Here is a 14,677-nt window from a genome sequence, read left to right on the forward strand (position 1 = left end):
GGTCTAGACTCAAGGCCAGCCTGTCCCCGCTATGGGTGCTTTGCACGTGCATACATGCTCGTGGTCCCACGTGCAGATTCCTGCTCACAAAGGTGCTGATGGTACATTGTATATTAATTTTTTCACTTGCCCACTGAATATACACAGCCCTATGCTGGCTACTACTGAGAATATAGTCTTACCCTCAAGGACATGTAGTCTAGTTGGGAAGAGAAAGCAGGAAATCAGAAAAAGTTAAATAGAGGGAAAGCTAGCTTCTCATCAAACAGCAGGGCAGCAGGAGCTGGCGTGCTCAGTGGGAGAGTTTAGACGTGGTGTGAGAAACTGTGTGCTACGCTTTATTTTGTAAAGATGATGGGACTTTCTGGGGGCGGCAGACTTTCTTGAGTCTCAGCTTCTGTGGCATTCTGCTCTAACTTAGCCATTTCTTGGATCATTTTCTCCTCCCTCTGCCTAGGGCATCTGGGGATGGGGGGCTGTGAGCCATGTGGAGCAGGTTCCGGGGCCCCCGAAGCAGGTCCTGACATTCCGCTCTGCTTGTCTGCAGCGATCGGCTGGCCCTCCTCCAGGTCAGGAGGATCCTGCAGCAGCTTGGCCTGGACAGCACGTGTGAGGACAGCATTGTGGTGAAGGAGGTGTGCGGAGCTGTGTCCCGGCGGGCAGCCCAGCTCTATGGCGCTGGCCTGGCAGCCATCGTGGAGAAGAGAAGGGAAGACCAGGGGCTTGAGAACCTGAAGGTCACCGTGGGTGTGGATGGCACCCTGTACAAGCTGCACCCTCAGTAAGTGCCCCAGAGAGGTGGGGATGGGAGGGTGCTGAAGCTGAAAGTGGACCCCATGGCTCTAGCAGACAAGGTGTGAGCCCTTGTGGCTCTGTGTCTTAGTGGTAGGATGTGGGAGTACTCACCATCCTCTCTGAACCCCCTGATCTCCAACAGTAAAAGGCAGGTAGTAATAATCTCCGCCTCATAGGGCCACATGAGGATTGAGTTCCTACATGTACTTGACACAGTGCTGCACAAATACAAGCCATTATTACTAACATATTCTACCTGACCTCACAGGGAAGTGACGAGAACTGAGTGTTTTGTACAGCATAGAGCGTTTGCCAAGTATGAACTGGTTATAACTTTCTTAGCTCAGAGGCAGTGGACAGAAGGATTGGGAGCCCCATCAGGAAATGTAGGTTTGAATCCTGGCTCCACCACTTAGAAGCTGGGAGGCTGAGGGTCAGTTTCTCACCCTCTTTGAGCCTCAGTTCTTAATCTGTAAAATGACAACAAAAATCTTACCTACCTCATAAGCGGTTGTGAGAATTAAGTTAAACATTTTTTGATGTTTATTTATTTTTGAGGGAAAGAGAGAACGCAAGTCAGGGAGGGACAGAGAGAGAGGGAGACACAGAATCCAAAGCAGACTCCAGGGCCCGAGCTGGCAGCACAGAGTCTGATGTGGGGCTCGAACCCATGAACCACGAGATTGTGACCTGAGCCAAAGTCGGACGCTTAACTGACTGAGCCACGTAGGCGCCCCGAGGATTAAGTTAAACAGTATCTGTAGAGTGCATGGCACATCACAAAAAGGTCAATGATGAAAGCTATTATTTTCATTTAATGTTTAACATTTTGTTTTGGTGAAAATGAAAAGTATTAACAAGCTTATAAAAGTTTCCAATCATACTGAAATATATACATGAACATACTATTATTGTAACCCCTGATCCTTAGCCCCTCCTATGGTGATGACTAATTCTCCAAAATCACCGCCTAGTATCTTTTATTGTTTTCCCCCTTGTAATCGCTTACTTTTGATGTGGTTCCTGCGAGCCTCTTCTCCCTTGAACCAAGACTTGACCAAGGGACAAAACCACATGATCATTTCAACAGGTGCAGAGAAAGCATTTGATAAAATACAGTACCTTTCATGATAAAAGCACTCAACAAACTAGAGCTAAAGAGACTCCACCTGATGAAGCATCTATGAAAAACCCACAATTGACTTCATACATACTGGTGCAAGACTGGATGCTTTGCCCTTATAATCAGAAACAAGACAAGGGTGCCTACTCTTGTCACTGCTGTTCAACATTGTCCTGCTTTGGCACTGCCTCCAGATGGTTGCATGGTTTTTGTCTCTCAGTCCAGACTTGATTCAAGGCAGAGGCTTGTCAGACCAGACCAAACATATGTGACTTCAAAGGGAAAATCAAGGGCAAGTCTAGCCAGGGCAACTAATCAAGAAAAAGGAAATAAAAAGTATCCATATTGGAAAGGCAAAAGTGAAACTATCTTTGTCTGTAGATGACATGATTTTGTATACAGAAAACCCTTAATAATCTACAAAAAACTATTGGAACTGTTAAACAAGTTCAGCAAGATTTCAGGATGCAAGATCAATCCACAAAATCAATTGCATTTCTATGCATTAGCAATGAACAATCTGAAAATGAAATTAAGAACACAATTCCACTTACAACACAATCAAAAAGAATAAAATAATTAGCAATAAATGTCACAAAAGAAATGTAAGATTTGTACATTGAGAAGTAGAAAACATTGTTGAGATAAAACAAAGAAGACCTAAATAGAATGACAGCCTATGTTAATGGACTTAATATTGTTAAGGTAGCATTGCTTCACGAATTGATCTTCAGATTCGACACAATCATGATCAAAATCCCAGGAGACTTCTTTGCAGAAATCAACAAGTTGATCCTAAAATTCATATGGAAATGCAAGGAACTTAGACTAGTTAGAATAGTCTTAAAAAAGAACAAAGTTGGAGAACTCACAATTCTCTATTTGAAATTTACAATAAAACTACAGTCTCAAAACAGTGTGGTACTGACGTAAGGATAAACATAGAGATCATCGGACTAGAATTGAGAGCTCAGAAATAAACCCCTACATTTATGGTCAAGGGATTTTAAACAAGAATGTGAAGACCTTTTAATGGGAAAAGAATATTTTTTCCAGAAAATGGTGGAACAACTGGATATCCACCTGCAAAAAAAATGAGGTTGGATTCGTACCTCATCCCATGTACAAAAATCAACTTAAAATGGATCAAAGACCTGAATTTAAGAGATAAAACTATTAAGCTCTTAAGAGAAAACATAGGTATAAATCTTTGTGACCTTGGATTAAGCAATGATTTCTTAAATATGACATCAAAAGCATAAGTAACAGAAGAAAAAATAGGTAAACTGGACTTTATAAAAATTAAAAATTTCTGTGCATCAAAGAATACGACAGAGTGAAAGGCAACCTACAGAATGATGGAAAATATTGGCAAATCATATATCTGATGTAGGATTTCTGCCTAGAAAATAGAAAGAACAATTACAGCTCAACAATTAAAAAGACAAATAACCCAATCAACAAATGGGTAAAGGATCTAAATAGGCATCTCTCCAAAGATGTGTAAGTGGCAAATAAGCATGTGGAAAGATGCTCAGTATCATTAGTCACTGGAGAAATGCAAACCAAAACCATGAGGTACCATTTCACACTCATTAGGATGGCTATAATAAAGAAAGAGTGACACTAACAAGTGTTGATGAGGATATGGCAAAATTGGAGACCTCATACATTGCTGGTGGGAAACAGTTTGGGAGTTCCTGAAAAAGATAGACATAGAGTTACCATATGACCCAGCAATTCCATTCCGAGGTGTATCCAAGAGAACTGAAAACATGTTCACACAAAAACTTGTTGATGATGTTCATAGCAGAACTATTCATGATAACCAAAGGGGGAAACAGTCCAAATGTCCACCAAGCAATGAGTGGATAAACAAGATGTAGTGTATCTGTACAATGGACTAGTACTCATAAAAAGGAGTGAAGTACTGACACATGCTATAACTCTGATCAACCTTGAAAAATATCGTGTTAATTGAAAGAAGAAGCCAGACACAAAAGGCCACTTACTATACGATTCCATTATATGAAATGTCCAGAATAAGCAAATGTGTAGAGATAGAAAGTAGGGGGGCACCTGGGGGTTGGTGTGAATGGGGAGTGACTATTAATGGGCATGGAGTTTCTTTTTAGGATGATGAAAATGTTCTGGAATTAGATAGTGGTGCTGGTTGCATAACTTTGTGAATACGCTAAGAAACACTGAATTGTATGCTTAAAGAAACGAAAAGAAAGAAAGAAAGAAAGAAAGAAAGAAAGAAAGAAAGAAAGACTTGATTGAGCTGTGACCACTAAGCCATTTCTCCTTTCTTCTGGAAAGTTGGGGGCTAACCACCCTGCTGTGCCTTCAAGAAGACCTCAAACTTTCTCCTACTACATAACCAGTAGGGCCCCAGGGAGCATCAGCGGTTGGCCAGAGTCACCCACTGGCTGTGTGATGGAGTCGGGTTCAGAACCTGCTCTAGCATGCTGGCCCTCAGAGATGAACACCACTTGTACCATTCATGGTAACACAGGATCACAGGACATGGGGCCTAGATGCTCAGGCCTCTGTTAAACATTCTTTGACCTCACAGACTGCCCTGGTAATTCAACTTACAAGATGTCCCCTCAAATGGATTTAATATATCAAAGGATAGTTGAGAGAGGCCAACTATGTGCTTTGGGGGAAAATCAATGGAGGGAGGGAAGGATGGATAGGTGAATGGATAAAGCAAGTAGGATAAAATTATAACTTTGTTGAGTGTAGGCAGAGGGTGTTCAGGCGTTCAGCAAACTATTCTTTCAGCTCTATAGTAAGTTTGAAATTTTTCAAAATAAACATTTAGGGATTTTTGAACCAAAAAAAAAAAAAAAAAAAGAAAAAAAATGTGAGGTTGAGAACATGATAGGCCTGGTTCAAGTCCTAATATAACTTACTAGTTGTACAAGCTTAGAAAAATTTCTTAACTTCTGAGCATCAATTTTTTTTATGTTGCGAAAATACTAATAAATGCTTTTAAACTGTTATTACACTTTGTATGTATATTCTGTATGTAAAACACCTAGAATAGCCTCTGGCATTAATAGTTGCTCAACAAAAGGTAAGATTAAAACAGCTATTTAGGAAGAGGTGTATGAAGCTGTTCTAGAGCCTTGAGAAGCAAGCTGGAAGGAACAAACTAGATTGGAATCATTCACAAATATGTTGATCCCTTATGTGAGTGCTGATGATGTTTCTCTCAATCTCTCTTTTTTGTAGCTTTTCTCGGATATTGCAGGAAACCGTGAAAGAACTAGCTCCTCGATGTGATGTGACACTCATGCTGTCAGAAGATGGGAGTGGAAAGGGAGCTGCTCTGATCACCGCTGTGGCCAAGAGGTTACAGCAGGCACAGAAGGAGAAATAGGGACTCCCTCAGGGTTGGGCCCCACATGCCTTGGATACTGATCAGCCTTTCCTGTGGCAGATGAGTCGGTCAGGGACCAACAGGCAAGCTTCTAGCTGACTTCACATTCTGGATGACCGGAAGAGAACCCCGGGTTCTCGGGTACTCTTAGCATTTTGTTACTCAGTGTTTTTTTCAAGGGCATTAAATGATACCTATCATTGGCATATTTGGGCCAAAGATGGGCCAACTTGTACAATCAAAGCAATTGGGCCCGAGAGATCCCCTTTTAGCAAATTTTTCAGTTGAGGCCCAAGCTGCTAGTTCTCTATGGCTTTGGGTCCTGTGGCTGTTGGACTTGAAACATACATGCAATCTGCCCGTGAGGCCTGGCTGGCCGAGTCCCCCACTGGAATGCTTCAGCCATTGTTTATAGTAGATTGGGTCCTCACTTGTGGATGCACACTTGAGAAGGATAGGGTCTCATGTGATAAACTGGAAATCTAATCTAACTTGTCCTTAACTTGTCATGTTGACTTCAAACATGGAAAGAGAACAAAGACTTCGGAGTATCAGCTCCAGGTTGAAGAAGGTTGATTTCCAGGCAGCCCTGTAGGAATCTTTTCATGCTTAAAGTGAGTAATGTCAGCAGCCTGTAGGATTGTGCTTCTCCATATGCGTGTGTGTTGGGAGGGTGCCATTTGGGGCACCCGTTTTCATTTTACATGTGGTTCGTGTTGCTGCTGTTGATAGTTGTTTAAAGGACTGCTAGGTGTATGAAATACAGTAAATGAATAAAGAATGTTTGATTTCCCAAGATTCTTTGCATGAGGTATTAATGTTTCATTTGGGAGGCTCGCTTGCTGACTTCATGCTCTGCCGGTGGAATAAGGCACACGTAGAGTCAGAAGTTGCTGAGAGCATCTCTCTAGCCCAAACTTCTTACCAACAGGGGGAAATATATGGAATATCTTCCACAATATCTTTAGTAAATTATCCAAATCTCGTTTGAATGAATACTTCCAGTGACTGGGCATTTATCACATGATCCTAAAGCTCTTGCTTTTGAACAGCTAAAGCTGACTGAAGGGCCTTTTGACTTCACTCTGACTTCTACCTCGCTGGAACTTGCCCCTCCCACAGGCCCCGCTAGTCTGCATTCTACCCTCCAGAACTAAGTGGAGATGGCCTGTCCCTGACCATTGCCCCAGTGGATGTCCTCTCTTTTTTCTCTCTCTCTCTACCTCCCCTCTCCCCATTAATCTGAGCCACCTGTGACATTCTACCTTGTCACAGAGTTACCTGTAGGCATTTCTCATCTGGACTAGTAGATTGCAAACTCTTGGTTAGATACGTTTTTGTAGTGCTCCAGGGAAGCCAGGACTATGCTGTTCTTACTAAATACTTACTAGATGAAGGTGTGATTGAAAAATGAAGTGTTCCAAGAAGTTTTCCATGGAAAAAGTAGAGGCCTTTATCATGGGCTACAGACTGAAAAGAATAATATTCCAGATCATCCAGGTTGATTTTGATGTATGTACTTAATTCCTAGTGAAAACTGTCACCATTTGCTGAAGCAGGATGTTCAGACAGACAGAATGGAGGAGGCCGAAGGAGGGTAAGAGAGAGGCCAGCTGGAGCTGGGGACAGATGAAGGAGTTGAGGTTCCCTAGGAAATATTTTTTCACGCATTCAGTGAACACAGATAGAGATACTGCTGTGGGTGGGACCTAGATTTACCAAAGTGAAATTATTTTTTGTATTTTAAGGTTATACTTCTCGGAAGAGATGTTGTATGGATTCATTAAATTTATTTCTTTGTATTTGGATGTTATGCTTCTTCAGGGAAATGTTTCACTTTTTCAGATTTTGTCTTAACCCCAAACCTTGCTGTCTTTGTTATCTTTTCCCAGCTCTCCTTTTCCGTGTTAAGACACACCCAGCCCCCATCCCTTTCTCTCCTAGTTCTGCTGGGTGTCTCTCCCTTTGCCCTCCTGCCTGGACGGATGATCTGGCCCAGATATCCAGGCCTTTGTACGACCACATTCTCCCACACCTGGTCTCTCACCACACATTTGGCAGGTTTGAGGAGGTCACCCAGCTCTGGTCTCCTACAAGAAAAAGAAGCCCCAAGGTATCTAGGCAACCTTGCACATTCTGACTAATTGATAGCATCATAGAATCTTTGAAGCAGAGCAGAACTGCAGAGAGGGCACACATCCATCTTGCTGTCTTTGGACAGGCCGGCCCCTGAAACACCAGGGGCAATGGAAGACTAACTTCTCCACAAGGTTTGCTAGGCAAGACCAGCAACCACACAACAAGGTAAATTGTCCTCCTGTGGACCCCACAGACTTTTCCTCTTATGAAGGGCATCTTAGTCTACATTTTCTACCTTGTGGTTAGTTTCTCCCAGTAACCTTTTGGCTAAAAAGATCTAATAAACATAGACTTGAGAACTAGATTTTCCCTACGACTCTGACTCTCCAGAACAAGTGACCTCATTCCTATTTGTCTGTCTGTCTTCAGAAATCTTGTTTTCGTTAGCTAGAATGGGTGCCCTATGAGAACAAGGACTCAGATCTCATTTTTCCTATTTTCCCCAGAGCCTACCTCAGTGGCTGGCGTTGAGTAGCCATTAGATAATCCTCTAGGCAGACGAATGAATGAATGCTCAAACAAGTTTGTGACTGAATTTATTGCTCTCCTTTGAGTCTTTCCATTATTCAGCCACCCCCAATGGGACCTGAGCCTTATGCACAGTAGATACTCTATAAATGATTGTTCAGCGAATGCCAAGCCCCGTTCTAGGCACTGAAGGCTCAAAGGAATAGAAGATAACCACTCCTGCTTTATTAGAACTCACATGCTAGCAAGGAAGGAAAGAGATATAAATATCTGCAGTACAATATGGTCGTAAACAGGAACAAGAGGAGAACACAATTCCTGACCATTTGCCGCATCCTTCAACCTGTGTGAAAATATGTGTGTATGTGTGTGTGTGCATTGGCATGAGTGTATGTGTGCACCATAAACCCCTTTGGCAAGTATGAGGAACCTACAGGTACTTTCTCATAACGCTTGATTTATTTATTTATTTATTTATTTAAAGTTATTTTTTAGAGAGAGAGAGAGAGCACACAAGCAGGAGAAAGGCGGTGAGAGAGAGGGTAAGATGATCCAAAGCAGGCTCCACGCTGACAGCAGAGAGCCTAACGCGGGCCTTGAACTCACGGAACTGCAAGATCATGACCTGAGCCACCCAGACTCCCCTCATAATGCTTTTAAATGCGTAAGATACTTATGAATCACAGTTACAAAAGTGGTGATAGAGTAACATATGTGATTATTTTTTAATGCACTGTAATGAGATCCAGCAGGAACTTAATAATCATAATTCTGAAATCCTGATGAGTGTAAACAGTATTTTGAGACATTTGCAACAACAGCATAGATATGAAAATGTCCGTGGTTTCTCCTGGAGACAAAGTCCGAGGTATTGCTTACCACTACTGTGGTTTGTTGTCCACATTCTAAATGGAAGGAAATGCTAAATTTCAGTTTTTTTTAATGTTTATTTATTTTTGAGACAGAGACACAGCGTGAGCAGGGTAGGGGCAGAGATAGAGGGAGACAGAATCCAAGCAGGTTCCAGGCTCTGAGCTGTCAGCACGGGGCTAGAACCCACGAACCGTGAGATCATGACCTGAGCCCAATTCGGACGCTTAATTGACTGAGCCACCCAGGTGAGGCGCCCCCTAAATTTCAATTAGAGGTGATTGAAAATAAATCCTAAAGAAGTTCATGGACTCCCCACTTTGGGGGTCTCCCCCTTGGGACCTAGGTTAATAATCCCTGACTGAAACGTCCTACTAGACCTGGCACTTGTTTGGGATAGCATCTTGGATGGCAGAAAGGCATTGTGGTTTGGACTCAGAAGAATTGGGCACGCTATTTAACCTTTCTAAGTTTCATTTTCCCTTTGTAAGAATGGAAGATAGGGGCACCTGGGTGGCTCAGTCAGCTAAGCTTCTGACTTTGGCTCAGGTCATGATCTCACAGTTTGTTGGTTCGAGCCCCGCATTGGGCTCTGGGCTGATAGCTCAGAGCCTGGAGCCTGCTTCAGATTCTGTGTCTCCCTCCCTCTCTACCCCTCTCCTGCTTATACTCTCTCTCTCTCTCTCTCTCTCTCTCTCTCTCTCTCTCAAAAATAAATAAATATTTAAAAAAAGAATAGAAGAGAATATAACAGCCTAACAAGGTTATGGGAAGTACACAAGGTAAGTATGTAGACATGGGGATAAGCTGTGAGCCATTCGCACACGTGTGAGGTACTTGTGTTATGCTTCTTCCCATTGTTACAGGGCTTGTCTTATTGGTGTGATCAACATGAACATCAACCTAAAGGTCCTTCCAAGCCTACTGCCCAGCCATGTGGAGGGGTAGTGAATGGCAACTGGGAGAAATGCATTTCTCACAACCCCTTCCTTCCACCTACACTGTCTTGATGTATTCCTTCTCTTGTTAGTTCACAGTTGAAACTCCTCGTGAACCATATTTTATTGGAGGAAGGATGGGACTTGGGTCAAGTCAGGGATAATACAAGGATCTGGTGGCTTCTATTTGGGGTGAACTAAGGGGAAATTAAAGAAGAGGAGTTGAGTTCCTTTCTGGTCCAGCCAATGGAAGAATGATGCTGTGAAGAAAATGAAACTAAAAATCTTCCCTTTTTTTGTACATACATATAAGAAAGAAGAGAGACAGGGAGTAAGGTAGGTTATTGATAATTTAGGGACTCGGAATGGTTTGAGCTATTGACCTAAAGCACTAGTGCATCTAAAGGATGCACTAACAGCACAAGGCACAATTCCAGGGGGTGACATTCACGTCATTGTCTGTCTGTGACCCCGTTCCTACTGAGTCACTTCTGTGATGGCTAGCATGGTCTAGAGTGGTCTTTCACAAAGTCAGCTAGTCTAGGGTCATTCTTTCCTTTAATACTCAAAGAAAATGGTTCATTTCCCTTATCCCACATGCTGCAGAAAGTCCTGTCCCCTGCCCTAATATTTCAACGTTCTTTTTTTTAAAGTTTTTTTTTTTCTCTTTCTCTCTTAATGTTTATTTATTTTTGAGAGAGCATGAGAGAGAGACAGAGCATGAGTGGGGGAGGAACAGAGAGAGAGGGAGACATAGTATCTGAAGCAGGCTCCAGGCTCCGAGCTGTCAGCACAGAGCCAGATGTGGGGCTCGAACTCACAGACTGCGAGATCATGACCCGAGCCAAAGTCGGACTCTCAGCTGACCGAGCCACACAGGTGCCTCAATAGTTCAACATCCTTGAGTGGAATGCTTCTACCTTCCAGTTACTACTCTTATTGCTGCCTCCAGTGTGCTCCCACTCATCTTAGCTGATGTCACAATTCCTGCTGCCTCTCTCTCTGCTTCCGATGTGCAGAATTGTCCCTTCCTCTTGGATTCCCCTAACACCATGAATTCAGGGCCAGTGTCTGGAACAGACTGAGCTAAAGGTTTGGGGATTGTGAAGGGGAAATACTTCATAGAATAGGAAACCATTTACATGTGAATATTAGGTATCAAAGTTCTATGACTGTCTCCACCCCAGGGAATTTCTCATTGGCCATCGTTCTCCATAGTCTCTGCTAGCAGTAGGTATTAGGGACTCTTTCCAACTTCTCTGGAGGCTTCTTTCTCACATCCTTCTCTTCTCTGAATTCTGGACTCTTTCCCTAAAGTGAAAAATTTCTCTTTTATAGAGCTAAGGACTCTTCTATAGTCTCAACCCAACCCCATGCCAGCCCAAGGTATTTCAACTTTCCCAGCCAAAAAGGCCCATTGAAGTATTTGAATAAAAAGAAGCATTTTCTCTCTAAAAGACATTATTCTGTTCTGGCAAGCTTTTTTCCTCGACACCCAGCAAACCGCTCATATTTCAAGTGTATAATTTGATGTTTTGATGACATCATTACCACAATCAAGATAATAAGCATATCCATCACCACCAAAAGTTTCCTTGTGACCCTTTGTAACACCTCTTTTCTGCCCTACACCTCTTTCCCCTTACTCAGTTAACTACTGATTTACTTTCTGTTTCTAGGTTATATAGTTTAGTTTTCATTTTTCAGAATTTTATATAAGTGGAAGCATACAGGTGGTATGCTTTTAAAATCCAGCTTTCTTCACCCAGTGTACTTAGTTTGAAACTCATTCAGGTTGTTGCCAGTAGCCAGAATTCATTCCTTCTTTTGCTGAGTATTCTATTCTGTGGATACACCACAGTTTGTTTATCCATTCATCTAGTCATGGATATTTGGATTGTCTCCAGTTTTTGGCTATTACAAATAAGGCAGCTATGAACATTGTATACAAGTCTTTGTATGGACATACTTCCAATTCTCTTGGGCAAATACCTAGGACTAGAATAGCTAGGTCATTTGATTAAGTTTTTAGGCAAAAGCCAAACTATTTTCCAAAGTAGTGGAACCCTTTTATACTCCCATCATCAGTTTATGAGAGTTTGAGTTTTTCCACATCTTTGCCAACACTTGGATTGGTTGGTCTATTTAACATTCTAATAGGTGTATAGTGGTATATAATTGTGGTTTTAATTTGTATTTCCCTGATATTTAACAATCCATTGTATGGACCAAATGTTTTCCTTCTTCCATGAAATGCTTTATTTATTTATTTATTTATTTATTTATTTATTTATTTATTTTTGCCTATTTTTAAATTGAGCTGTTGGTTCCTTTTTTATTGATTTGTAAGAATTCTTTATATATCATGGGTCTAGTGCTTTGTCAGTTTTAGGCATTACAAATATCTTCTCATCCTTTCATTTTAAGGTTTTGATGAACATAGTGCTAAATTTAATATTGTCAAATTTTTTGATCTTTTAAAAAAAGTAGCATTTTTTGTTTCTGAACCAATCTTTCTTTATCCTCAAGGTCAGAACGATTTTCAACAGTATTGTCTTCTAAAACATTTAAAAATTTTGCTCTTGAGGGGCACTGGTTGGCTCAGTCAGTGGAACTTGTGACTCTTGATCTCAGGCTTGTGGGTTTGATCCCCATGTTGGGTGCAGATATTACTTAAAAAAATAAAATTATAAGGTTTTGCTTTTGACATTTATTAATATAAGTGGAAATGATTTTTATGTATGGATGAGTTACAAACCAATTTTATTTTTAATTTTTTTACTTTTAAATTTTTAAAAATTTTTCTTTACTTAGAATGACACTAGCAATTTTTTAAAAGTTTATTTATTTATTTTGAGAGAGAGAGAGAAAGAGGAGGAGCGTGAGTGGGGAAGGGGCAGAGAGAGAGGGAGAGAGAGAATCCCATGCAGGTTCTTTGCTGTCAGTGCAGAGCCTGATGTGGGGCTTAAACCCACGAACTGTGAGATCAAGATCTGAGCCGAAACCAAGAGTCAGATGCTTAACCGACTGAGCCACCCAGGTGCCCCTCAAACCAATTTTATTTTCCCCTCATTTAGGTAACTAATTTTATAGGCTCTGTTTATTTTTTTTTAAGTTTATTTATTTATTTTGAGAGAGAAAGTGGGGGGGAGGGGGAGACAGAGAGGGAGAGAGAGAATCCCAAGCAGGCTCCGTGCCCAGCACAGAGCCCAACATGGGGCTCAATCTCACAACCACGAGATCATGACCTGAGCCGAAATCAGGAGTCAGACGCTTAACCAACTGAGCCACCCGGGCACCCCTATAAGCTCTGTTTCTTGACTAGCCTCTGCTTTCTCCACTGACATGACATGGCAGCTTTTAAATTCTACAAAAAGCAAAACTAAGAAAACCCTTTTGGTATTTACGTTGTACTGCATTTGTAGATCAATTTGGGGAGAATAATCTCTTTCGGATATTAATTCTTCCTCACCATTACCATGGATTGTTTCTCCATTGATTTAGGTCTTTCCTAATGTTTTCAAACAAACTTTGTGATTTCCTACATCAGTCTTGCATTCTTTTGCTCTTAGATTTATTCTTAAGTAGTTTATAGTTTTGTGATACAGTTTTGTGATTATAAATTTAGTCCTTTAAAAAAATTTAGTTCCCAATTCTTTGGTTGCTGATGCAATGAAACGCAATTGACTTTTATTATTAATCTTATATCCAATCACCTTACTAGACTTTTCTATGACTGTCATTAACCTTGTCAGTTTGAAAAAAATCTGAAATCTACAGAAAACTGGCAAAACTGTTGCAATGAACTCCCATTTATCCTTCACCTAAATTCACTCATTGATAATATTTGCCAGATTTGTTTTATCTCCCTCTCTGGGTATATATATATATATATTATATAATGTAATATAATCGAGGTTACTTACCTTTTACCATTAAAATGATTCTAGGTTTGCAGAATCATTTAAAAATGAATTGCAGAGACCACGACCCTTTACCTTTAAATAATTCATCATGTATCTATTGAGAACAAAGACAGTCTCTTACACAACCATGGTGAAATTATCAAATTTAGGAATCTCCTCTTATTTCCAGTTATTTAAATGACTCTGGATTTTATGTCTAGACAATCATATAATCCACCAATATTGTCGGTTTTATTTCTTTTTTTTCTATTCCTATGCTTTTAATTTTGTTTTTTGTCTATGTTCCCTAAATCATACAGTATGATGTTGAAGTGAAATGGCAGTAGTGAGTATCTCTGTCTTATTCCTGATTTTCAAGTGTATAACTACACATTTCTTCATTTAGAATAATTTTTTTTTTTCATATGCACGGTTAGTGTTTTACTTTTGGAGAATGGCTCTAAAACATCACACGAAGACAAGCTGAGAGGTAACGTTTAAAATAGTTTTATAAGGATCTGTTACCGGACATGTAATGACTGTTTACTCTACAAAGTCTTGATCACAGAGCTTATAATATACCTACTAGGTGGTAGCACCAGGTTTTCCAGACAGTCACTCAGCATTTTCCTCTTCATCTGCACAGACTTCTCATTAGCTGCCTTCTGCTTTTGCTGTGTGATCTCAGAGTCCCTCTGCTTTCTCTGAAAGGTAGTTAAGTTATACTCTTTTCTTTTTCCCTTGTTAATTTCCTGGGATTTCTTCATGTTTTCCTGATGGCAAGTTCTCCCTGCTTTCCATGGGCCCTGCCCACTGCTGGACCAAGCCTGAAACAGAGCACCCACGAAAAGCGGGGCTTCCTCCCGTGCTCAGCGGCCACCTCCCCCTGCGGATCCTGAAGGCTGAGCACCTGCTCCATCGACCTAGAATGATTTTTATGTGTTTTTGGGAGTGCCTTTTATCAGCTTAAATAAGTTCTCCTTTAGTCATAGTCTACTAAGACATTTTGTTTTCCCACGAACAGGTATCGAATTTTGTCAAATTCTTT

General features: G+C 41.0%; 2 protein-coding genes across 2 annotated transcripts in view; both read left to right on the forward strand.

Moving 5' to 3' along the window:
• The window catches only part of HKDC1 (hexokinase domain containing 1), a 49,181-nt gene extending 43,074 nt beyond the window's left edge, over positions 1-6,107 (forward strand). Inside the window, exons 17-18 of the mRNA XM_045437647.1 lie at positions 548-781; positions 5,162-6,107. Coding sequence (XP_045293603.1) covers positions 548-781; positions 5,162-5,309 — 382 coding nt within the window. The 3' untranslated portion in view covers positions 5,310-6,107. The remainder of the gene's footprint in view (positions 1-547; positions 782-5,161) is intronic.
• A 1,379-nt stretch (positions 6,108-7,486) lies between these two features.
• Positions 7,487-14,677, forward strand: part of HK1 (hexokinase 1) — a 124,617-nt gene continuing 117,426 nt past the window's right edge. The window contains exon 1 of the mRNA XM_045437646.1: positions 7,487-7,613. The gene's annotated coding sequence lies outside the window, so the exon portion shown is untranslated. The remainder of the gene's footprint in view (positions 7,614-14,677) is intronic.

The sequence above is a fragment of the Leopardus geoffroyi genome, chromosome D2 (assembly GCF_018350155.1).
Source record: "Leopardus geoffroyi isolate Oge1 chromosome D2, O.geoffroyi_Oge1_pat1.0, whole genome shotgun sequence".
Taxonomy (NCBI): Eukaryota; Metazoa; Chordata; class Mammalia; order Carnivora; family Felidae; genus Leopardus; species Leopardus geoffroyi.